Source organism: Entelurus aequoreus, linkage group LG23 (assembly GCF_033978785.1).
Source record: "Entelurus aequoreus isolate RoL-2023_Sb linkage group LG23, RoL_Eaeq_v1.1, whole genome shotgun sequence".
Lineage (NCBI taxonomy): Eukaryota > Metazoa > Chordata > Actinopteri > Syngnathiformes > Syngnathidae > Entelurus > Entelurus aequoreus.
In genome coordinates, this window is record NC_084753.1 from 21900272 (window position 1) to 21924285 (window position 24014).

The 24014-nt window shown below is 43.1% G+C and overlaps 1 protein-coding gene across 15 annotated transcripts in view; it reads right to left on the reverse strand.

The window, feature by feature from the left end:
* otofa (otoferlin a) overlaps positions 1-24014 on the reverse strand; it is a 165862-nt gene that overhangs the window by 11332 nt on the left and 130516 nt on the right. For 5 of the 15 annotated variants that reach the window (XM_062034943.1, XM_062034942.1, XM_062034940.1 and 2 more), the window contains 16 exons: positions 23724-23843; positions 23484-23645; positions 23235-23397; positions 22524-22594; positions 22340-22369; positions 22098-22232; positions 21954-22029; positions 18927-19066; positions 18590-18724; positions 18365-18502; positions 18161-18288; positions 16033-16203; positions 15799-15959; positions 15585-15727; positions 15345-15433; positions 609-707 (listed from right to left, as the gene is read on the reverse strand). In XM_062034943.1, coding sequence (XP_061890927.1) covers positions 609-707; positions 15345-15433; positions 15585-15727; positions 15799-15959; positions 16033-16203; positions 18161-18288; positions 18365-18502; positions 18590-18724; positions 18927-19066; positions 21954-22029; positions 22098-22232; positions 22340-22369; positions 22524-22594; positions 23235-23397; positions 23484-23645; positions 23724-23843 — 1961 coding nt within the window. Of the gene's footprint in view, positions 1-318; positions 418-608; positions 708-15344; positions 15434-15584; positions 15728-15798; positions 15960-16032; positions 16204-18160; positions 18289-18364; positions 18503-18589; positions 18725-18926; positions 19067-21953; positions 22030-22097; positions 22233-22339; positions 22370-22523; positions 22691-23234; positions 23398-23483; positions 23646-23723; positions 23844-24014 lie in introns of all 15 variants that reach the window. The other 10 variants (XM_062034941.1, XM_062034930.1, XM_062034933.1 and 7 more) reach the window with 4 other exon arrangements.

Below are 24014 nucleotides of genomic sequence, written 5' to 3' on the forward strand. Positions count from 1 at the left end.
AAAAATATTGTTCTCAGCAATCGCGATGCACTTATCAAGCGTGCAGTATTTGTGCAAACATACATTCATGCACCAGGCAGGACATTACAACCTTTAAAGCCAACAAATCATGATCAAATATGTTGAACTTAAGATGGTTGGCTTTCATTATGACTACAGTTTGTCTTTCATATGGCGTGCGGACTGAAGAAACAAGGAAGGCCCGTGCTGAACGCAGAGTCAACAGGATGCGGGATAGAAGAAAATAAAAAGTTTAAAATGGGACGTGGAAAAGAGAGGACGTTGTGCGAGCCATGCGATGGAATTGTGTGTTTTTACCCCCTGACATAGATGTCAGACATCTTCTCTCCTGTCAGGAAAGCATCGTCCTCTAGAATTACGTCATCAGTGTTCCAAATAATAACACGGAGCTCAAAGCTGGACACAAGCAGAGACACGCCACAAACACGAAAGTACACACACACACACACGACAAATGGAAACACAACAAAAAAAGTAGTTAACTGCAAAGAAAAGACACAAAAAAACCACAACACCCTGCGCACGACACACAGCTCACACCCACGGGAGGCGGCACCACGGGGTCGGCTGCCCCCCGCTGTACCTACCCCCTGACAAATATGTCACTGGACTTTTCCCCAGTGAAGTAATCATCGTCTTCCAGTGTTACTTCGTCTGTATTCCAAATAATCACCCTGAGCTCATATCTGGTAAATGGGGGGGGAGGAAGGAACACATGTACACAAACACAGTCTAAACTGGAAATTACATTACAGTTTTAACAGCAATATTTACAATGTCACATTTGCATATTGTAAAAACAAAATCCTTTAAATTTAATTCACACAATTTGACAAATTTTGTACTAAAAAAATAACACTTAATATTAATATTTCTGTAAATATTTTTGTTAGCTGCAAGCTAGTTGTTGTAATTGTATTTTCTTGATTAAATATTTGTAGAAATAATGATTATTGTTTATTAAGCATTTTATGATTAAATATTGATAATATTATATCACTATTGTAATATATTGGGTTGGAGGCAATAAACAGGCGAGGTGATGAAGTACGTCTCTTTACTGTAGACTTCCAGAACAGACTCAACACACGTGACGTCAGGGCGCAAACCACGTAAATCGTTGGCCAACTAAAAAGTAACCCCAGTACGCTATAGCCAATATTCACCAGGAGATGGCAACAGACAAACATAGATCACTCTATTACATTCCTCCCCTTTTAGAAATGTAGAAATTACTCAAAAGAAATACACAACCCAACCAAAAAAATGCAGCAGTTCAATTTAAATTTGTTTTACTGAAACCACATTCTTTTTTGTTTTAGTCCTGAAATCTTAACCCTCATTTGTCAACAATAACATACGTATTATACAAAACAGTATTTGTACACCTTTAACACATATTTTTATACTGTCTTCAGAGATTCCGTTTTTTTGGTGGTACTCGAAACCTTTCTGGGTACCTGCGGATCACTGGTGGGGTTTTCGTTGTGGGTGATCTGGGTTCTGATGATGGCAACTCAGCAGCCCTTAAATCTGGTTCAGTGATGAGACTAGTTTGTGTCTGACTCACTGATGGTCCTGGTGATGGAACTGAAACAGCACTGTCCAGTTGTACTGATGGTACATTTTCTGCAACTGGTGGAGACAAGATAACTGGCAGTCTCTCCATGTTCTCTCGCCATGGTAACATGTGATCCACATGCACTGTGCGCTGTCTCTGTCCCTCTTGGATCAGGTAAGTGACAGTTCCCAGTCTTTTCAGTATTTTTGCCTGAATCCATTTTTCCACTCCGCCCCTGAAATTTCTGATGCGAACCACCTCTCCCTCCAGGAAAAAGCGAAGAGGGGGAGCCCTTTTGTCATGATGATGCTTCTGCGCTGCTTGTTTTCCTTCTATCTGTCTGGCAAGCTCCGGCTTGAGCAAACTGAAACGAGTTCTCAACTGGCGTTTCAGGAATAACTCAGCTGGAGTACGTTCCGTCACTGTGTGGGGTGTGCTGCGGTACATGAGAAGGAAATGTGCAAGTCTGTGATTGAGTGGCAAGGAAGACTTGCTGTCTGCTTCCAGCACATTCTTCCTCAGAGCCCGTTTCAAGATTTGTACTGATCTCTCTGCTGCTCCATTTGATGCTGGGTGGTAAGCCGGTACAGCAGTGTGTTTTACTCCATTACTCTCCAGGAACTGAGTAAACTCTTTTGCCACCAGTTGTGGGCCACTGTCTGAAACTAGCTCTTCTGGCAGTCCATACGATGCAAACAGACCGTGCAGCACTTTAATGGTGTTGTGAGAAGTGGTGGAGGACATTGGAAAAACCTCTAACCACTTTGAATGGCTATCTATGACAACCAAAAAATACTGTTTATCTTTTTCTGCAAAATCGATGTGAATTCTTTGCCACACTCTTTCTGGCCACCGCCAAGGATGTAATGGTGCCACAGCTGGCATTTTCTGTACTGCTTGGCAGACTGAGCACTTGTTCACCAGTTCTTGAATTTCACCATCACAGCCTGGCCACCAAAGGTAACTGCGGGCAAGAGCCTTCATACGGCAGATACCAGGATGTTCATGATGAAGATCCTCCAGTAATCTTTGTCGATAACCTGGGGGTATGATGACTTGCTGTCCCCAGAGAATGCAGCCTTGATCTGCCGATAACTCCTGTCTGCGTACAAAGTAAGGCCTCAATGCTACATCTTGCACATAACTCGGCCAGCCATTTAAAGGCCTACTGAAACCCACTACTACCGACCACTCAGTCTGATAGTTTATATATCAATGATGAAATCTTAACATTATAACACATGCCAATACGGCCGGGTTAACTTATAAAGTGACATTTTAAATTTGCCGCTAAACTTCCGGTTCGAAACGCCTCTGAGGATGACGTATGCGCGTGACGTAGCCCGGAGAACACGGGTATGCCTTCCACATTGAAGCCAATACGAAAAAGCTCTGTTTTCATTTAATAATTCCACAGTATTCTGGACATCTGTGTTCGTGAATCTGTTGCAATTATGTTCATTGCATTATGGAGAAAGAAGCTGAGCAAGCAAAGAAGAAAGTTGTCGGTGCGAAACGGACGTATTTTTCGAATGAAGTCAGCAACAACAGTACACAGCCGGCGCGTCTTTGTTTACATTCCCGAAAGATGCAGTCAAGATGGAAGAACTCGGATAACAGAGACTCTAACCAGGAGGACTTTTGACTTCGATACACAGACGCCTGTAGAGAACTGGGACAACACAGACTCTTACCAGGATTACTTTGATTTGGATGACAAAGACGCAGACGTGCTACCGTGAGTATGCAGCTTTGGCTTCTAAACATTTGATCGCTTGACCGTATGTGCGCAACTTTTTTTTTGCGTATGTACGTAACTTTTTTAAAATATATAAGCTTTATGAACCTTGGGTTAGGTGAACGGTCTTTTGGGCTGAGTGATTGTGTGTGTTGATCAGGTGTTTGAATTGTATTGGCGTGTTCTATGGAGCTAGGAGCTAGCATAGGAGCTAGGAGTTAGCATAACAAAGACGTAGGTGTTTTTATGCAGGATTAATTTGTGTCATATTAAATATAAGCCTGGTTGTGTTGTGGCTAATAGAGTAAATATATGTCTTGTGTTTATTTACTGTTTTAGTCATTCCCAGCTGAATACCAGGTACCGTGAGTATGCAGCCTTGGCTGCTAAACATTTGATAGCTTGACCGTATGTGCGCGTCACGTACGTAATTTTCGAAAAATATATAAGCTTTATGAACATTGGGTTAGGTGAACTGTCTTTTGGGCTGAGTGATTGTGTGTGTTGATCAGGTGTTTGAATTGTATTGGCGTGTTCTATGGAGCTAGGAGCTAGCAGAGGAGCTAGGAGCTAGCATAACAAACACGTAGGTGTTTTTATGCAGGATTAATTTGTGGCATATTAAATATAAGCCTGGTTGTGTTGTGGCTAATAGAGTATATATATGTCTTGTGTTTATATACTGTTGTAGTCATTCCCAGCTGAATATCAGGTACCGTGAGTATGCAGCCTTGGCTGCTAAACATTTGATAGCTTGACCGTATGTGCGCGTCACGTACGTAACTTTTTAAAAATATATAAGCTTTATGAACCTTGGGTTAGGTGAACGGTCTTTTGGGCTGAGTGATTGTGTGTGTTGATCAGGTGTTTGAATTGTATTGGCGCGTTCTATGGAGCTAGGAGCTAGCAGAGGAGCTAGGAGCTAGCATACCAAACACGTAGGTGTTTTTATGCAGGATTAATTTGTGGCATATTAAATATAAGCCTGGTTGTGTTGTGGCTAATAGAGTATATATATGTCTTGTGTTTATTTACTGTTGTAGTCATTCCCAGCTGAATATCAGGTCACCCCCGGCTCTCACAGCATCTTCCCTATCTGAATAGCTTCAACTCCCCACTAGTCCTTCACTTGCACTTTACTCATCCACAAATCTTTCATCCTTGCTCAAATTAATGGGGAAATTGTCGCTTTCTCGGTCCGAATCTCTCTCACTTCATGCGGCCATCATTGTAAACAATAGGGAACTTTGCGTATATGTTCAATTGACTACGTCACGCTACTTCCGGTAGGGGCAAGCCTTTTTTTATCAGATACCAAAAGTTGCGATCTTTATTGTCGTTGTTCTATACTAAATCATTTCAGCAAAAATATGGCAATATCGCGAAATGATCAAGTATGACACATAGAATATATCTGCTATCCCCGTTTAAATAAAAAAAATTCATTTCAGTAGGCCTTTAATGTGTAGTTCCACACCTTACCGAGTACAGGATCTTTAAAAGTAGCACTCTCAATGTCTTTTGCACACACAGGGAGTTCCTCCAAGTGTGAAAAGTAGAAGATACTTCCCTCTTCTGCTGTGTTGTTCATCCCTACTCGGGGTAGGCGTGACAAAGCATCCGCATTAGCATGATCAGCTGACTTCTTATACTCAATCTCATAATTGTACGCCATGAGAATAAGTGCCCAGCGTTGCATTCTTAATGCTGCCAACGTTGGAATTGCTGATTTTGGCCCCAGGATGGCCAACAGTGGCTTATGATCAGTGATAAGTGTGAATTTCCTTCCATAAAGATATTTGTGAAATTTCTTTACTCCAAAAATGATAGCAAGTGCCTCCTTTTCAATTTGGGCATACTTCCTTTCTGGTTCAGTGAGTGTCCTTGAGGCAAAAGCAACAGGTCGTTCTTCTCCATTTTCTGTTACATGTGAAATTACAGCCCCAACTCCATAAGGCGAAGCATCACATGCGATTCGCAGTGGCAGGCGGGTGTTGTAGTGTACCAACACTTTGTTCTGCAGCAGAAGTTGCTTTGCATCTTCAAATGCTTTTGCACATTCAAAATTCCAAACCCACTTTGAGTCCTTTTTAAGTAGGCTGTGCAGTGGCTGGAGCACAGTAGAGGGGTTTTGCAGGAATCTGCTGTAATAGTTCAGAAGGCCCAAGAAAGACTTCAGTTCTGTTACATTTGTGGGCTCAGGTGCATTTGTTATGGCAGTCACCTTTTCTTCTGTAGGATGTAACCCAGTCTTATCAATGCGATGTCCCAGATATACGACACTGCTCTGGAAAAACTGACATTTTGATAGCTTCACCCTGATGCCATGTTTCTCCAAACATTTGAGAACATTATCCAGTCTTGTCAAATGCTCCTCCTCCGAGGAAGCAGTGATGAGAATGTCGTCCAAAAAACATGTCACATGGTCCATCCCTTGCAGAATCTGGTCCATAACAGACTGAAATATCGCAGGAGCACTCGAAACTCCATAACTGAGGCGATGATACTTGTATAGGCCCTTGTGTGTGTTTATGGTCAGATATTTTTCTGACTCTTCATCCAACTGTAGTTGTTGGTAGGCGTGCGAAAGATCCAGTTTACTGAAAGATGTTCCTCCTGCTAATGTAGCGAACAGATCTTCAGTATTCGGTAGTGGATATGTCCTCTCTTCAATGCACTGATTAACACTGACCTTGTAGTCACCACAAATCCTAATAGTTTTGTCGACCTTGGGTACGGTGACTATTGGAGCTGCCCACTCACTTTTGTCAATCTTTGAAATCACCTTCTCACTCTCCAACCTCTCCAGCTCTCTCTCTACAGCTTCCTTTAGTGCATAAGGAACTGGGCGAGCCTTGCAGAAAATTGGTGTGGTATCCGGCTTGGTGCGGATTTTAGCTTTAAACCCTGTGATACAGCCTTGGCCCTCTGAGAACATTGCCTTATGTCTCTCTATCACCTCCTGTACTCCTGTGTTACCATGCGTCTTTGTCTGCACCTTGTGTACTGTGAAAATCTGTTTCCAGTTCAGCCGTAACTTTTTTAGCCAGTTGCGGCCAATCAAGGCAGGTCTGCTTCCCTGTACAATGACCAGTGGAAGTGTCACTTGCTGGTCCTCGTACTGTACTGGCAACATTATGTACCCTCGAACAGCAATCCTTTGGCCTGAGTATGATTTCAACTTTAACTTGCAAACTGGTTTCAAGGGAAATTGAGTAAGGTTTTCCTGGTAAAAGCTGTCAGAAACCACTGACACTGCTGAACCCGTGTCCAGTAACATTTTGGTGCTCTTGTTTCCCAGTCCAAGATCCACTATGTAACCTTTTCCCCAGTTTGAGGTAGAGTCAACTGCATACAATCCAAAAAGTTCTGCCTCATCACCACTTTTGGATGCACTCCCTTCAGTTTCAACATACTGAGTTGAAGATTGCCTTTTAGTCTTCTTGCATGCACGGGCAATGTGTCCAATTTTGGAGCAAGCATGACACTTTTCATTTTTAAATCTGCAGTCATGTGCTGAGTGCTTTCCACCACATCTGTAACATGTTTGCTGCCCCCATGTGTCTCTTTTGCCTCCTTTCTGTTCCTTTGCTTTGTTATTATTGTTCCATCTGAACTGTCCTTTCCTCCCCTTTTCAGAAAAATTATTAACACTTGACAGGGCATTTACCTGGTGAGGTCCGCTGTGTCCAGAGAACTCCATTGTATTTTTGGAAGCAAGTTCCATTGAGACTGCAATTTCACAGGCACGGGGAAAAGTCAGGTCCCTTTCAGACAACAGCCTGCGTTGCACTGCATCAGAACGTAATCCACTCTCAAAACGATCTCTCATGGCATCGTCCAAATATTGTCCAAAATTGCAGGTAGCTGACAACTGCCTCAACGCCACAATGTAGTCAGAAACAGCTTCTCCTTCTTTCTGATTACGTTTCTGAAAGCGAAAACGCTCTGCTATCACAACAGGTGCGGGCTTATAATGTCCACATAGCGCCCTCGTCAGTACATCATATTCTAAAGCACTTGGCAATGCCGGAGACGTGAGGTTTTTCAGCAGCTTATAAGTGTCTGCTCCAATAACAGAAAGGAAAACACACACCTTCTTGTCATTTCCAATCTCATTAGCCAGCATCCACTGCTCCAAACGCTCCAGATATGAATCAAAATCCTCCTTTGAATCATTGTATTCATCGATGCGACCCACTGTCTGAGCCATGTTAGCATCCGGTGCTACTGCTACTCCGACACGTACCCGGTTCCTCCACAAAGTAGGCTACTCGTCAGCCTTACCTACGACCAGTGCACAGACCTCCAATAAAGTCCCCTCACGCAGTGGGCTTCTTTTAAATCCTCGTCGCCATTTGTAATATATTGGGTTGGAGGCAATAAAGAGGCGAGGTGATGAAGTACGTCTCTTTACTGTAGACTTCCAGAACAGACTCAACACACGTGACGTCAGGGTGCAAACCACGTAAATCGTTGGCCAACTAAAAAGTAACCCCAGTACGCTATAGCCAATATTCACCAGGAGATGGCAACAGACAAACAGATCACTCTATTACAACTAACACAATTGTATTTTATTGTATTTTTGTATCCAAGTAACAATAATGTAGCGGTTGGCTACGGGGTTTAAGCCAATGACTTTGGCTGGGGGGCGGGACTTCCGGGGCGAGATAGGGAAGTGACGTTGAGGATAGGAAGTAATGGTTCGAGCCGGGTAAAGAGGGGAGACGCATTGTTGTGCAATAAAGACAAGACAAACAAGAAGTTGTATGAGCCTACATTCCTGGGATATTACAATAAGCACAATTGACCAAACGAGTTGACACATATTTTCTTATTTTTATATTATCATTCAAATAGTTCAAATTAAAAAAAAAAATTCTAAATGTTTCCTACTATCAGTGTTCAAGATGTTTTTTTTATTTTTTATATAGTGACTTCAGCCCGCATGGACGTAACATCACCATCCTCTCTCAATACACGATCTTTGGTCCTGCACAGCCCGCTATAACTCCCAACAAGGTAACGCCAAGAAGTCCACTTTTACTTTAAAGATGATCCAATTCGAAATGTGCTGTTAACACAACGTTAGCATTAAATCATACTGATGTAACTAATGTTGCTTTCACCTGAATGAAATTGATGTGAAACGCCGTGGGTATAATGCTGTCGTCGTGTCAGTGTGTGAAGGGTGGGGGGCTTTTTGCGTGAAGAAGCACATTAAAATGTAAATTATCGAATGCCAAAGCTGTAATATTCCCATGTATGGAATAAACTGCAGGACGATTTCTTCAGGCTTTGAGTTGTGTTTTTATTCCAACAGGTCATCTCTATCCAACTTCTCTACCGTTAGCTGTGTTGTCTACTGACTTCCTCATTCCAAGCCAGGACCCCTACCGGGCCACCTTGAGTATGTAGTTGCCTAAACAGATGACTGATTAAAATGCCACTCATCCAACATAGGGTATTCATTGGCTATGAATATCACATCCCCCTTTTTATGGAAACAAACAAAACGAAATAGTAAAGTGCTGCCTGTACCATGTATGCATAAAATAGCATCATATCAGGTAAGTAAACTGGGAACAAATATTAAATGAATAAACATGGCACAATAGACAGATTCTGTGTGAGGTACCTGGTTAGTGCAAAACGGTATTATAAAAGGATTGGAACGTAGTGAAGAACTTACACAGGTATCGGTCTAACGTGTCTCAATACCAGAATGCATCATTCAACATTTTAGCACGGTAGTGAACCCATATGCAGTATGCATTGCACTGTAATAGAAGATATTGTATGAACATATCAAGCACATTTGTGAAAAGTCTTGACTGTAAATTCCCAACAAATAATCAGAATCACCGATAAATATGACGGTTTCAGCTTACACATATAAGGTTACATTCGTTTTTGTTTTTTTTCAGGGCAGCGTTCGGCGTACACCCTTTACAATTCACAGGTCCAAAATGGCTCGAGGCTTTACCTCTCTGCCTGACCTGGTGCGGTATGAAGCCTCTGCTTCTGAATCAGATGACAGTTCTGGTGCATGCGAAGCAGGCAAGTCCATTTCTTCGCTTGTATGTGTGACAGGTGCGTGGTTTTCTTCCGGTGTGTTGTCGTCAGGTGAGTATGAGGTCGGTTCAGGTGGGTGAGAGTGGTGTACCTTGGTGCTTCGGAGGTGTCTCTGGTTACGGCGATACACCTGTCCCTCTGGAGTGCGGATGATGTATGATCGTTCGGTGTTAGCGGGCTGCACGACCACTGCTGGCTTCCAGTGCCCTTGTTCCTGGAGTCTGATGGGCTCTCCACTGTGTAGTGGTGGTAGTGGCCGGCTTGACCTGTCGAAGTATCTCTTTTGATGTTGTTGTCTCTTTACTCGCGTTGCATGTGCCTCTTGGTGACTGACGATCTCTGGTTGCAACTGCTGGTCGGTGATTGGCAGGATGGAGCGTAGCCTGCGGCTCATCAGCAACTGTGCTGGTGATTTGAAATTGTCGACTGGTGTGTTTCGATATTCAAAAAGACTGATATATGGGTCTCGTCCATCAGTTTTGGCCTTGTCCATGAGAGCTTTGGCGGTCTGTACTGATTTCTCTGAGAGGCCATTACTCTGTGAGAAAAATGGGCTCGATGTGACGTGCCTGAACTCCCATGACTTTGTGAAGGACTCAAACTCCTTGGACGTATACTGGGGGCCGTTATCTGAGACCAAGGTCTCTGGGATGCCGTGTCTGGCGAAACTTGCCTTGAGCTTGTGAATGACTGCGGTTGACGTGGTGCTGGTGAGTTTGTCTAGTTCAAAGAAACGACTGTAATAGTCGACAGTTACCAGGTAGTCCTGGTTGTTCCACATGAAGAGATCCGTTCCAACTACTTTCCAGGGCCGGTCCGGGATCCGGTGTGGTATCATGGGTTCCTTGGCATTTGCTGGGCGTCGTTCTTGGCAGACAGAGCATTGCTCCACAATGACCTCTATGTCTCTACTCATCCCTGGCCAGAACATGATGTCCCTGGCTCTATGTTTGCATTTCTCCATTCCCATATGTCCAGCATGGATTTTTGATAGCATCTCCTCTCTGAGGCTGGCTGGAATGACGATCTTCTCTCCCTTGAAAATAATTCCATTCGTTTTTGACAGCTCGTCCCGGTGGTTCCAGAACGCAGACACACTCTGGGGACATTGTTTTCTTTTCTCCGGCCATCCGTCTAGTATCACCTGGCTCAGCTGCCTGAACTGTGTGTCATTCTCTGTAGCTGCTGCAATCTCTTTCAGTTTAGGGTCACTCACCGGCAAGCTGTGGTACACGATGTGCACCTGCCAGTCCATTCCTTCACTAAGGTTGTCGTTGCCGTGGGAAATTAGGGATTTTCTGGAGAGTGTGTCAGCGACCGGGATGTCCTTCCCAGGACGGTGTTCGATTGTGAAGCTATACTTTTGGAGCTGGAGTATCATACGTTGTAGCCTCGGAGGGGCTGCAGCAAGGGGTTTCTTCAAAATCGACTCGAGTAGCTTGTGATCCGATTCCACCAGGACGTGGCGTCCGTAGGCGTATTGGTGGAAACGTTTGAAGCCGAAGAGTATTGCGTACATTTCTTTCTCTATTTGCGCATAGTTGATCTCACTGTCTGTAAGGGATTTGGACGCATAGCTGATGGGTCTGCCCTCTTGGAGCAGCACGGCTCCGAGCCCGTACTTCGAAGCATCCACCTGTAGACTGAGAGGTTTCTCCGGATCGAAATAGGCCAAGACTGGGCCCGGTTCTATGGTGAGCACGTCTTTCATCTTCTGGAACGCTGCGTCCTGTTGTTTGTCCCACAGGAACTCGCTGGATTGCTTCAGCAGCTGTCGCATGGGCGCGTTCACCTCGGAGAGGCAGGGGGCAAACTTGGCCAGGTAGTTGGCCATGCCTAGCACAGTCTCTAGCTCTGCCCGGTTCTTTGGCGGCTCCATGTTCTTGATGGCGGATACTTTGTCTGGATCTGGCTTGAGACCGTCTGCTGAGAGCCGATGCCCGAAGTAACTTACTTCAGTGGCTCCGACGGTGCTCTTTTCCGGGTTGAGCCGGACTCCTCTCTCCCGTGACCTCTGCAGCATAGTACGGAGCCTTCTGTCATGCTCCTCCCTGGTCGCTCCGTAAATGAGGATGTCGTCAACGATTGCGAGTACGCCGTCAAGGCCCTCATAGGTTTCGTCTATTTTCCGCTGAAATTCGTCTTGTGCTGAGATGAGTCCAAATGGTAACCGCAGGAATCGGTAACGCCCGAACGTCGTGCAGAACGTTGTGAGTTTGGACGATTCCTCTGACAGTTTGATGGCCCAATTTCCTGAGCGGGCGTCCATTACGCTGAAGTAGCGCGCTCCGGTTAGCTCAGACGTGATGTCCTCCAGTGTTGGTAGTGGGTAGTGCGGGCGCATAATGGCCTTGTTCAAGTCTCTAGGGTCCAGGCATACTCTGAGCTTGCCTGTCCGTGGTTTTTCGACGACCACTAGCCGATTTACCCACTCTGTTGGTTCAGTTATCTTGGCGATGATGTGTGTGTTTTCCATCTCTCGTAGCTCTACCTTTAGTTGACAGCGTAGCTTGTGTGGAAGTTTTCTTAGAGGGGCCGCCACAGGTATTGCGTTCGGGTCCAGGTGGATTTTGCATTCCCCGGGAAATAATCAGATCCCTTTGAACACGTCACTAAACTCCTCCATCACTGTCTTTTTCTCAAGCGGCGGCGGCGCAGTGACTGACAGCACTAACTTGATGAGATCCATGTCCAGGCATGCTTGTAGACCTAGTACAGGGGGCGCTTGCGTTTCTACGATGTAAAAGTCCAACATCATGCAGCATGCTTTATATTTGCAATTTATTGTGCATGTGCCTTTTACTTTTAGCTGTTCTCCCCCGTAGCCTGTCAGTCTGCGTGTGGTGGGTTGAAGCTTAGACTCCTGTTTAAGGCTGTGGTACTCTCTAAGAGGAATTATGTTAACCTGTTAAGTTGAAAAACTTATTCGGGTGTTACCATTTAGTGGTCAATTGTACGGAATATGTACTTCACTGTGGAACCTACTAATAAAAGTCTCAATCAATCAATCAATGGGCCCCAGTATCTAGCTTAAACCTCAGCTCTGTTCCCTGCTTGCCCATTTCAATACATGCAAAAGCCTGCTCTACTTCTTCAACACGCTCTCTCTGAACTGCATCTACAAAGAATTCGTCTGTGTCTGACTCAGGGCTTTGGCTTACTTCATGCACTGTCTTCCTGGTGTACTGGCTAGATTTACAAACGGCACTAAAATGATTTAGTTTTGAGCATTTAGCACACTGTCTTCCTTTAGCTGGGCAGTCGTCTAAGTTCCTGTGCCATTTATTACCACAGTAGCTACAGTTCCTTGTCCGTTTTGCGCCTCTATCACTTACTCGCATGTTTTCCGTTTTCTCTGCGGCACCGTTTGATGCGCGCCAGTGTACCGCATGTACTAGCTGCTGTTCACACGGGCTACTGGTGACTCCGCTGAGAGCCTTAGTCTGCGTCTGGGTTAACTCGTGTGATCTAGCTATATCTATGGCTTTGTCTAGCGTTAACTCGGATCCAACGTTTAAGAGCTTTTCTCTCACTTTAGCTGAATGTATCCCAAACACAACGCGGTCTCTGACCATCTCATCCCTGTTCGCATAATCACAATCCTTTGCTAGCAGCTTCAATCTGGTCACAAATTGCTCAAATGATTCACTAGGTCCCTGCACTCTTTCCTGGAACCTATATCTAGCAAATATTGTGTGCTTTTTGGGTGTAACATATGCTTCAAAACGGTCGTAGTACCCTGTCAGTACATTTACTTCCTCCGCAGTCAGGACCCACGTATTAAAAATTTCTCGCCCTTTCTCTCCTACCCACAGGAGTAAATAGCTGCATCTTTCCGCTTCACCTTTGCTTTGTAGCGGGCCGGAAAACATCAGTCCAACATGCTGCTTGAACTTTCTCCATTCTCCCGGTAAATCGAGAGAGTCCCAATCCATGCGGGGCGACGGCACTCCTGTCGGTTCCATGTTAGTGTCGGTTCTGCTCCTCTATTCTGACACCATGTAATATTCCCATGTATGGAATAAACTGCAGGACGATTTCTTCAGGCTTTGAGTTGTGTTTTTATTCCAACAGGTCATCTCTATCCAACTTCTCTACCGTTAGCTGTGTTGTCTACTGACTTCCTCATTCCAAGCCAGGACCCCTACCGGGCCACCTTGAGTATGTAGTTGCCTAAACAGATGCCTGATTAAAATGCCACTCATCCAACATAGGGTGAGTGGCATTTGGCTATGAATATTACAAAAGCGCTTTTTAATATTTTACCCCAAACGTATTCCTGGCCAAGTCATGCTCTGTCACTGATTAAAATGTGAAATCAAAGTTTACCACGTCACTTCCGGTGGACGTCATTAGTACCGGTACTTGCAGTGCAAAGCAGAAAATATTGGGTTCGAACGCTGTTTGTGGTAGAGTATTTGGTATGTTTTTTAAATTTATGTTTTCATTTTGTTAAAATTGTTTAATTTGCTAAACTTCCATCCATCCATCCATCCAATTTCTACCGCTTGTCCCATTTGGGGTCGCGGGGGTGCTGGAGCCTATCTCAGCTGCATTCGGGCGGAAGGCGGGGTACGCCCTGTACAAGTCGCCAACACAGATAGACAGACAACATTCACACTCACATTCACACACTAGTGCCAATTTAGTGTTGCCAATCAACCTATCCCCAAGTGCATGTCTTTGGAGGTGGGAGGAAGCCGGAGTACCCGGAGGGAACCCACGCAGTCACGGGGAGAACATACAAACTCCACACAGAAAGATCCAGAGCGCAGAATCGAACCCAGGACCTTCGTATTTGCTAAACTTCAGGATATTAATAAAAAAGTGACAAAAATAATGCTGATTATTAAATATGTTAAATGAGTGATAGATAGTTTTTGCTCAATTAAAGCTTTTATTATTCTGGAAATTCATTGTGTTGCTCAAGGTAATATAACTTTTTTTTTTTGAGTTCAGGCTTTTCAAAGTGCTTCTTGGACAACCAATTTTTGACCTCGGTATTTGTCAAATCCTAGTTACGGCCATGGAGCTAATGGTTATTGTTTTAACCAGCTAGTCAATTGAGAAATTATTTGTAAATATATGAACACATCTACAAATTGTACAAAATGTAAACCATCTTTGATTACATGAAAACACATAAATTACTACTTAAATACACAAAATAAAATGGAATATACTGTAGTAGCTGGCAAAATTAGAGCACTAGGCAAGATTTTTTTTATTTTTTTTAGTACCCCTCCTGACATTTTTTTTTTTTTCACAATTTTTTATTAATATGAAACAATGTTAATACTTTTTAAATCAAACATGAATTTAATTTGATGCATGTTTTGTGCTGAAATTAAATAAATGTGAAGAAAAAACATTTAACATAATCAAAACATAAAGTTGCATATGTTCTTGGCACAATCCCAGTATATCTGCTTATCAATATTGTGTGCACAAAGGACAATAAAAAGTTCTGGGGAAATTTGCCATTGTGTTCAGGAAGGTGCTAGGAATATATTTGCGGAAAATTGTATCCGTTATTCATTGTTTGTTTGATATTTTACTGTATGTTCGCATATTCAAGCAAAACGGGGTTAGGGTTTGGATTGTGGGGCCCTACGCATACCACATATACTGCGTATGGGGAGGAGGCGGCCATAAGTAGTTGTCCTGACATTACATTGTATGCAAACACGATGCTAACTTAGGTTTATATTGTGTAAGCTCAGTTTACTTATAGCTTGAAATTAAGATGTATATACATTTCAAATAAATATAACCACTTATAGGATTATAATTGGTTCAAAAAAACAACAAAGTAGCAGTACAATACCTCAATAATGCCATTGACAATGATGCCAAATTCCATGATTCCACGCTGTTAAACTACATCTTTTGTTATTGTTTTGATTCAAATATTACAAGCAATGCATTTAAACACACCAGGCTTACCTTTTTGGTTTTCGGGGTGATATGTCGATAGCGGGCCCAGGAGCCGGCATGTCCATAGGGAACATGTCCACCCACATCTCGATGCGACCCTTTGTGCATGATATTGTAATGGTTTAGTTTATTGTGAACATTATCACATGTTTACACTTGCACACTCAACATGTTTGAAAATTATAGAAAAAAGCTGAGCTAAGTAACATCAATACTAACGCACACTTTGGTGACCTTAAAATGTCTAACCTGCTCAATGCCTGGTTTGTCAGGGTTCAGCAGGGGTCTTGTCTCCACATGTTCCGGGACGAGCCGACAGCCCACCCGGGGGACTTCCTCCCAGTGGTTTAGCACGGTCAGAGCTAAGTGTTCTTCTGTCTGCTTCTTCAGACCTTAAACCACAGGAAGCAACACTTAAAAAACAACATAACTGGAAAAAAGCCTGCAAAATTCACCGTCCTACCGTTTTCGTCCTCGATCTCTGTTGGTCCGATAAAAATACGTTTAGCCACTTTGACTTTTCCTCCAGGGCCGTATTGAGGGGGATCAATCTTGCCTTCCTTACACAACTTTGCTAGGATCTGGCTGGGCTTCAAAGGATCACGCCACACGTTGTATCCGTGCCTAACAAAGACACACAAGTGAAAGATTTCAAGTGTCCAACTGTTTTGAGTGATGTCTTGCAAGTGTCACTTACACGGAGTAGCTGGAAGAAATGCCACAGGTGGCTCTGTATTTGCTGTAGAAGCGATTCTCCAAGTCGATCTTTGTCTCTCCAATCAGGTCGTCTGTGCCCACGAGATCCCAGTCGTAAACGGAAACCGTCAGCATGGACTTCATGGGGAATGTTGCTTCAATGTCAAATGACCTGCATGGAGGGATGGGAAAGGACACAAGGGTATCTGAGCAGGGGTGGACATATTAAGTAATTATACGCCATTTTTAGATAACAGAAAATAGGATTTTTTTTCTACAATTCTCCCAATTTCCGTATTAAACCATCAATTGAACCTCCAAGCTAAACCTCTTCACATTGACATAATAAGTCAAGTGTAACAAACTAAAAGTAACTACCCTATTTTCCGGACTATAAGGCGCACTTAAAATCATTTTTATTCTCAAAACTCGACAGTGTGCCTTATAACCCGGTGCGCCTAATGTACAGAATAATTCTGGTTTTGTTTACCCACCTTGAAGCAATTTTATTTAGTACATGGTGTATAGAAGTGTGACCAGTAGATGGCAGTAAAACATAAGATATATGACTCTTATATGACTCAAGTAAACAACACCAACATTTTATGTGTTCCATTGAAAATATAGAACATTACACACGGCGCTCAAAAATCTCTCAAAATGTTTTAGTATGACTTTGGTAAGCTATGAAGCCACACCGCTTGATGGATTGTCGGCGCATTAAACATACAAGTATTATTATGGTGCGTGTATAAGGTAAGGCATATTATCTAGGGCAGTGGTCCCCAACCTTTTTGTAGCTGCGGACCGGTCAACGCTTGAAAATTTGTCCCACGGACCGGGGGGTATGGGGTATGGTATTTTTTTTTACATTTTTTTCTTGTCATAAAGAAATACAATCATGTGTGCTTACGGACTGTATCCCTGCAGACTGTATTGATCTATATTGATATATAATGTATATATTGTGTTTTTTATGTTGATTTAATCAAAATAAAAAAAATTGTTTGTTTTTTTATTTTTTTATTTCTTGTGCGGCCCGGTACCAATCGGTCCACGGTGTAACATCTTGGACTTGCAAATTAATGTCATACTTGCAAATGATATGATGATGATAATAAAACAAGATATAACAACTGGACAGCAGTTATCATAATCATCTTATTTGTAAATGTTGCAATTAAAATGAGAAGTTATTATCAAAAACAACATCTATTAACACACACAAACGTACCACAAATTGGTACTGTTGAGTACTGGTATAGATTCCCAGGTACCGTATCGGTTAAAATATGAACGGTACCCATCCCTCCTGTCAAATCATTGTGTCCAATATCCATATTTTCATACTATCAACTATTCAACATAAACACGTTAAAACGAACAGCAGATATATGTAATGCTAAATGACTGACAAAGTTATTCATGATCACAAATCAGGACAAAGAAGCACCAACTACTAATCAAGAGTTAAGGATGCGCTCGTTTTTGCATAGCTCCCATTGTGTTTTCTTTCTATTACAGCAGCCTGTCTAGATACCAAGTGAAGTGAAATATATTTATATAGCGCTTTTCTCTAGAGACTCAAAGCGCTTTACATTGTGAAACTCATAATCTACATCTTTAAACTACATTTAAACCAGTGTGGGTGGCACTGGGAGCAGGCGGTTAAAGTGTCTTGCCCAAGGACAGAACGGCAGTGACGAGGATGGAATAAGCGGGGATTGAACCTTGAACCCTCAGGTCGCTCTACCAACCAAGCTACGCCGCCCAAAAGCAATGTAGTGAAGTGAAGTGAAGTGAATTACATTTATATAGCGCTTTTTCTCAAGTGACTCAAAGCGCTTTACATTGTGAAACCCAATATCTAAGTTACATTTAAAGCAGTGTGGGTGGCACTGGGAGCAGGTGGGTAAAGTGTCTTGCCCAAGGACACAACGGCAGTGACTAGGATGGCGGAAGCGGGGATCGAACCTGCAACCCTCAAGTTGCTGGCACGGCCGCTCTACCAACCGAGCTATACCGTCCCAATGTACTGCCTAATACAGTACCAAGGCTAACTCCATGTAACTGATAAAAAAATATATTTTTTTAAAACCCAACCCTAATCTGCGATTAGTGTGACTCACTTGCCAAATACCGGATTGAGCTGCTTGGAGATGTAGTTCTCTTTGTCCTTGACCTCTGTCTTTCCCAGCTTGATGACAACATACGGGTCTGCCTTGCCGTTGATGTCAGCAGGATGCAGATCTGTGGCCTAAAGTAGAGGACAACCTCATGAGATCTTTAGCGGTTAAGTTAGCATCACTTAGGCCAGCAAGTAGGTAACATACCCTGACCACATACACTCGGACAAGCACATTGATGGGGTCGTTATGAGGAATGCTCTGGAACATGCCCATATTCGGATCAAATCCAGCGTCTCTCGTGATCTCCTCTGACAATGGTAGCTTGTACATACACAGGGAACCCTGAATCACAGAAGAACAGGAGGTTATACAAAACGCTTCCATTTTGATCCTCCGATTTACTGTACGTTCAAGTAGGGCACAAAGCACCTTAAATCGTCCGACAATTCTGTCATCATCCTGCGCATGTTCGTCGTCATCCCCGGCTTTCCCTCTGTACAGGTTGAAGGTGTGCAGCCAGTCTTCAAAGTTGCCGTATTCTGTTTCCAGCTCCTTGTTGTACACCTGAGCAAGTCAACAAAACACACATGGCGAGTTTGTACTCATTGAAAGCCGAACAGATCAACAAACACAATTTAAAAATTAGAAATGGCCTCTAAACAAATTATTTTATTCCACTTGGCGTTCCTCAAGGGTCTGTTTCGGGCCCCGTATGTTTTTTGTCACATACTGCGTAAATGATGGTCCCTCAGCATTAAATACTCACCAATAACTCGTCTACTTTTGCTTTTGTTGTCCGTTTCTCAGCTCCGTCCAAAGCGTGGCCCTTCCTCTTGTCTTTGGAGCTTTTCTTGTACTTGTCCTTTGTCCTGGAGCCTTTCCGAACAAGGTCATCAGATTTGATATCTGACCGGAGGGTTGAGTGAAGGTGGGGTAGGAAGGATGGCATGATGGGGTGAGGCGGGATTGTACACACACAAATGTCACAACAGTCGGCCGGTGTGACGGACGTACTGTCAAATGATTATTAGCAAATGTCCTGTGCATTCCAGTGCAGTGAGGTTATGCTGAAGTCACGGAATAATTATGAACATGGTGCATGTTGATGATAAAACGGCACGTTGATGATAAAATGGCACATGACAACATTTGCACATGATGTACAGTAAGGCCCCTAAAAGGTGTACCCCCTGGTTTACAGAAGAAACCACAGCTCTTAAACTATCATGTAGAAAGCTGGAACGCAAATGGCGTGCGAATAAACTTGAGGTTTTCCATCAAGCCTGGAGTGATAGGTTAATAACTTATAAACACGCGCTTACCTTAGCTAAAACTAATTACTACTCCAATCTCATCCGCCTCAATAAAAACGATCCTAAATATTTGTTTAATACAGTAGCATCGCTAACCCAACAAGGGACTCTACTCAGTAGCTCCACACTCGGCTGATGACTTTATGAAATTCTTTACTAAGAAAATTGAACTAATTAAAAAGGATATTAAAGATAATGCGTCCCAGCTATAACTGGGTTCTATTAACGCAGACACGAATGTATGTACAACGGATATTTCCCTCCAAAATAATCTCTCTGTTCTTGAAGAAATAACATTAGAGGAACTCGTGCGACTTGTAAATGGGACAAAACAAACAATGTTTACTTGACCCACTTCCTGGGAAACTTATCAAGGAGCTGTTTGTAATATTAGGACCATCAGTTCTTATCACTTTCCCCTGGCACTGTTCCCCTAGCATTCAAAAAAGCGGTTATTCATCCTCTGCTTAAAAGACCTGACCTCGATCCTGACCTCTTGGTAAACTAACAGCCGGTGTCCCACCTTTCCTTTATCTCGAAAATCCTCTACAAAATTGTTGCACAGCAGCTAAATGAACACTTAGCGTCTAACAATCTCTGTGAACCCTTTTCGTCCGATTTCAGGGCAAATCACTCTACGGAGACAGCCCTCGCAAAAATGACTAATGAGCTATTGCTAACTATGGATGCTGATGCGTCATCCATGTTGCTGCCACTTTATCTTGGCGTTGCTTCCGATACCGTCAATCATAACATTCTATTAGAACGTATCAAAACACATATTGGTATGTCAGACTTAGCTTTTTCTTGGTTTAACTCCTATCTTACTGACAGGATGCAGTGCGTCTCCCATAACAACATGACCTCGGAGTATGTTAAGGTAACGTGTGGAGTTCCACAGGGTTCTCTTCTTGGCCTTGGACTCTTCAGCATCTACATGCTGCCGCTAGGTGACATCATACGCAAATACGGTGTTAGCTTTCACTGTTATGCTGATGACACCCAACTCTACATGCCTCTAAAGCTGACTAACATGCCAGATTGTAGTCACCTGGAGGTGTGTCTAAATGAAATTAAACAATGGATGTCCAGCAACGTTTTGCTCTAAGAAAACGGAAATGCTGATTATCGGTCCTGCCAGACCTATTTGTAACATCTGACAAGGAAACAATTACACAATGCAACTCTGTAAAGAATCTCGGTATTATCTTCAACCCAACTTTCTCATTTGAGTCAATCATTAAGAGTGTTACTAAAACAGCCTTCTTTCATCTCTGTAATATCGCTAAAATTCATCCCACATCTGCGGTCCCTTCCAAGGTTTAACGTTGTTCCCATTGGGTTGAGTTTTTTCTTGCCCTGATGTGGGATCTGAGCCGAGGATGCCCTTTAAGACATTTGTGACTAAAGGCTATGTAAGTAAACTTTGATTGATGGATTGATTGATTGAAGAGCAGGTTCCTCGGTTTGCTACTTCTGTTGTTAATCCTTTTTTCATACTGCTTATCCTTAATTTGGTCACGTTAGAGCTGGAGCCAATCCCACACATTCGCACCTTTGGACGATGTATTCTAGCGTCAACAGTTCATCTAAAGTGCATGTTTTTTGGGTGTGGAAGGAAGACGGAGCAAATTCAAATTCAAACCCGCACTTCCTGAATACAAAGGCAGACATTCACATATCTGTCATGACCTGTAGCATCAAGTCATGCCTTGTTTTGTTTTTGTGTGCGTTTTTCTATGTTTGGGGCTTTAGTTCCTTTGTAGCGCTCCTATTTTCTAGTTTTCACTTCCTGTTTCTTGTCTTAGCAGCACCTTTACTTTTTCCTATGTTTGGTGTTTTAGTTCCTGTTCAGTGCTCTTATTTTCTAGTTTCCACTTCCTGCTTCTGGTCTGAGCAGCACCTTTACTTTTTCCCATGTTTGGTGTTTTAATTCCTGTCAAGCGCTTTTATTTCTAGTTTGTACTTCTTTTTTCTGGTCGTAGCTTCATCTTAACTTTGTTTGCCAGCGCACCTGTCCTCAGTGTGCAATTTACTACTTAGGTTTAGCTGTTGCTGCGATCTTTGTTGGAACATTGTTTTGTGAACGCTTGCCCCGCTGTTGCTTACCGCTAGCATCCTGTTACGTTACCTGGTAGCCTTTTTGGTTTTGTCCCGTGTTTGCATAGCTTCCCCTATTCTTTGTGTGCACTCAAAGCTGCACCAGTCCTTATATATATTAAATACCTTTTACCTGCTGTCCTTTGCACATTGGGATCACGACACCCGCCGCTAACATGCGGCCACATCGTCACAGGATCAGCCGTAATAACAGTACATGTTATACTTTCAATTCCTTCAGTCCTAAATTTGCTCTACTGCTTACTTGCATAAAAACAGTTTTCTTTTAAGCGTAACAGCCAAGAAAGCGCGATCATGGCTTATTCAATATTCTATTACAGATGCTGAGATAAAGGTGCACAGCCGGATCAGTTACATACCTGCAGCCTCTATTGCAATCTCCAGTTCTTCTCTCTCCTCTGCTTCAGCCTGAGCTTCTTCCTGAGCCCTGAGTGTCTAAAAAGACATTTTATTCATCCTCCTTTAAACGTAAGGACAACATTAGCGTGCCGACTCAAACAAACCTCTTTTAGTGTCTCTATGGAAGCAAAATATTTGGACCACCAATCTAGCAAGCTCTCATCTGGTTCTTCCTCTTCTTCCACTCCCTTCTTTTTCTTCTTCTTCTTCTTTTTGTCTTTGTCGCTCTCTTCTTCAATCTGTTGAAGCCATTCAGACTCAAAGGGGATTCTCTGCTTCATTTCCGTACCAGTAAAGCCATTGCCTAATCTTCATTGCCAAGTTTCTATAGTAACAAGTAACTCACCATGTCAACTTTTACAACAGCGTCAGACGTCTACAATGGGGGATGTTACATAAAAAGTACAGGGATTAATAACACAATAATGCATGCAAGGGAATATACAGCAATGACAGCAAAAATACACATATGTACTACAACACACTCTATAGAAATTAGCAGGCAATGCTCTACTACAAAAAAATCTTACAGCGTCTAACTTGACAAACGTGTCCATTTTTCGGACCGCAGGCTCCGGCTCCATGTTCACGATAATGTCACCTGTGGAGCGAGAGAAAGTGCGCGAGGAAACACTGGGTGAGAAGCGAGGCTGGGTGCCACCATTGGTCAGGACCATGTAGCCATTCATTAGTTTAGCTGTTTGCATGATGCAAGGCCCAAAAGCGGACAGGAGAGACGGCAGGCGTCAGGAGAGGAGAGGACAGCCGACGACATGCAAGAAAAGCAGAGAGAGAGAGAGAAAAGGAAACGCAATGGGAAGGAAGATTAAGACAATAAAAAAAATCCCAGCAGCCCAAAGCAAGCGGTGAAGTCAACAAAGTTAGTGAGGAAGAAGATTTTTTTTTTTTTTTTTTTAATATACTTTAACAACACCACTAATTCCAGGCTCTGATAATGGTCTATACATGATTTTCACCTATCAGAAAAGAAAATCACTGTTTTTAAAAATATGTACTCATGAGAGCGGAGCTCTAGTGATGAAAAAGAATCAACAAATTTAGAAAATAAAGTGACAATGTACAATGGCAGACAATTCCTTTATACAAGCAACAGTGTTGCCCAGGGCTCTGTTTTAGGTCCCATGGTGTTTTACTTATTCATTATGTTAGGGGATAGATCATTAGCTGATACATCGTTTTGTTATCCCTCACAGTAGTCAGTGTATGTGAATGGGTCGTACCTGCACTGCCCCAGTTATTGGACGACTTGTCTGGAGCGCAGTAGATGAACCGCCTCAGACACGTGACAGCATGGGAACCAACCAGGGTGTTGCGGCCAAACGCTCGGCAGTCCACCACCCTGATGTTGAGTGGGGGGTGGAGAAGCTCATTCTCAGGGAGGTCCTGATGAGAAAACAGGTACACATGACTCTTGTAATAATAAACATGCCTAAGTATTTATATGAGCTATGCAGGACAATGACACTCACCACCTCAAACCATTTGACCAAAGTGCTGAAATTTGGGTTCTTTTTGTAGTTTTGGATAAGGACGGACTGAACCCCTCGCCCTGCACACTCAATGTCCACGCGGGGCCGATCCACCTGGGCCAGGTTAATCCTCTTAAGGTCCCTTAAGCCCCAAAATAAAACCTGAATCAAACAAAAGTATCGTATTACAACAAGATGATTCCAAAACCTTTTAAAAAATGTCAGCTGTTAAACCTTTACCTCTATGCGGTAGCGACTCAGGACAGGCCGGATCCCCAAGGGCACAGGGACAATTGGTCCTCGCTCTGAGTCTGTTGGTCCTTCAAGAGGAGGAAGGTCCGCTGTCCCTCCTTGACCAATCTAGCGTGGTTAAAACAATGCATTATATTATGTCTTGTATGTGCTAGCTGTAACAGACGTGGGGCTAGATGGATTTCACCACTTGGCAGCAACTAGCAGAGGCACACCCATTAGCTGCATAAACAGGCTGAAATTATTATTGCTGTGGGACCATTTTGAATTGCGTTTGTT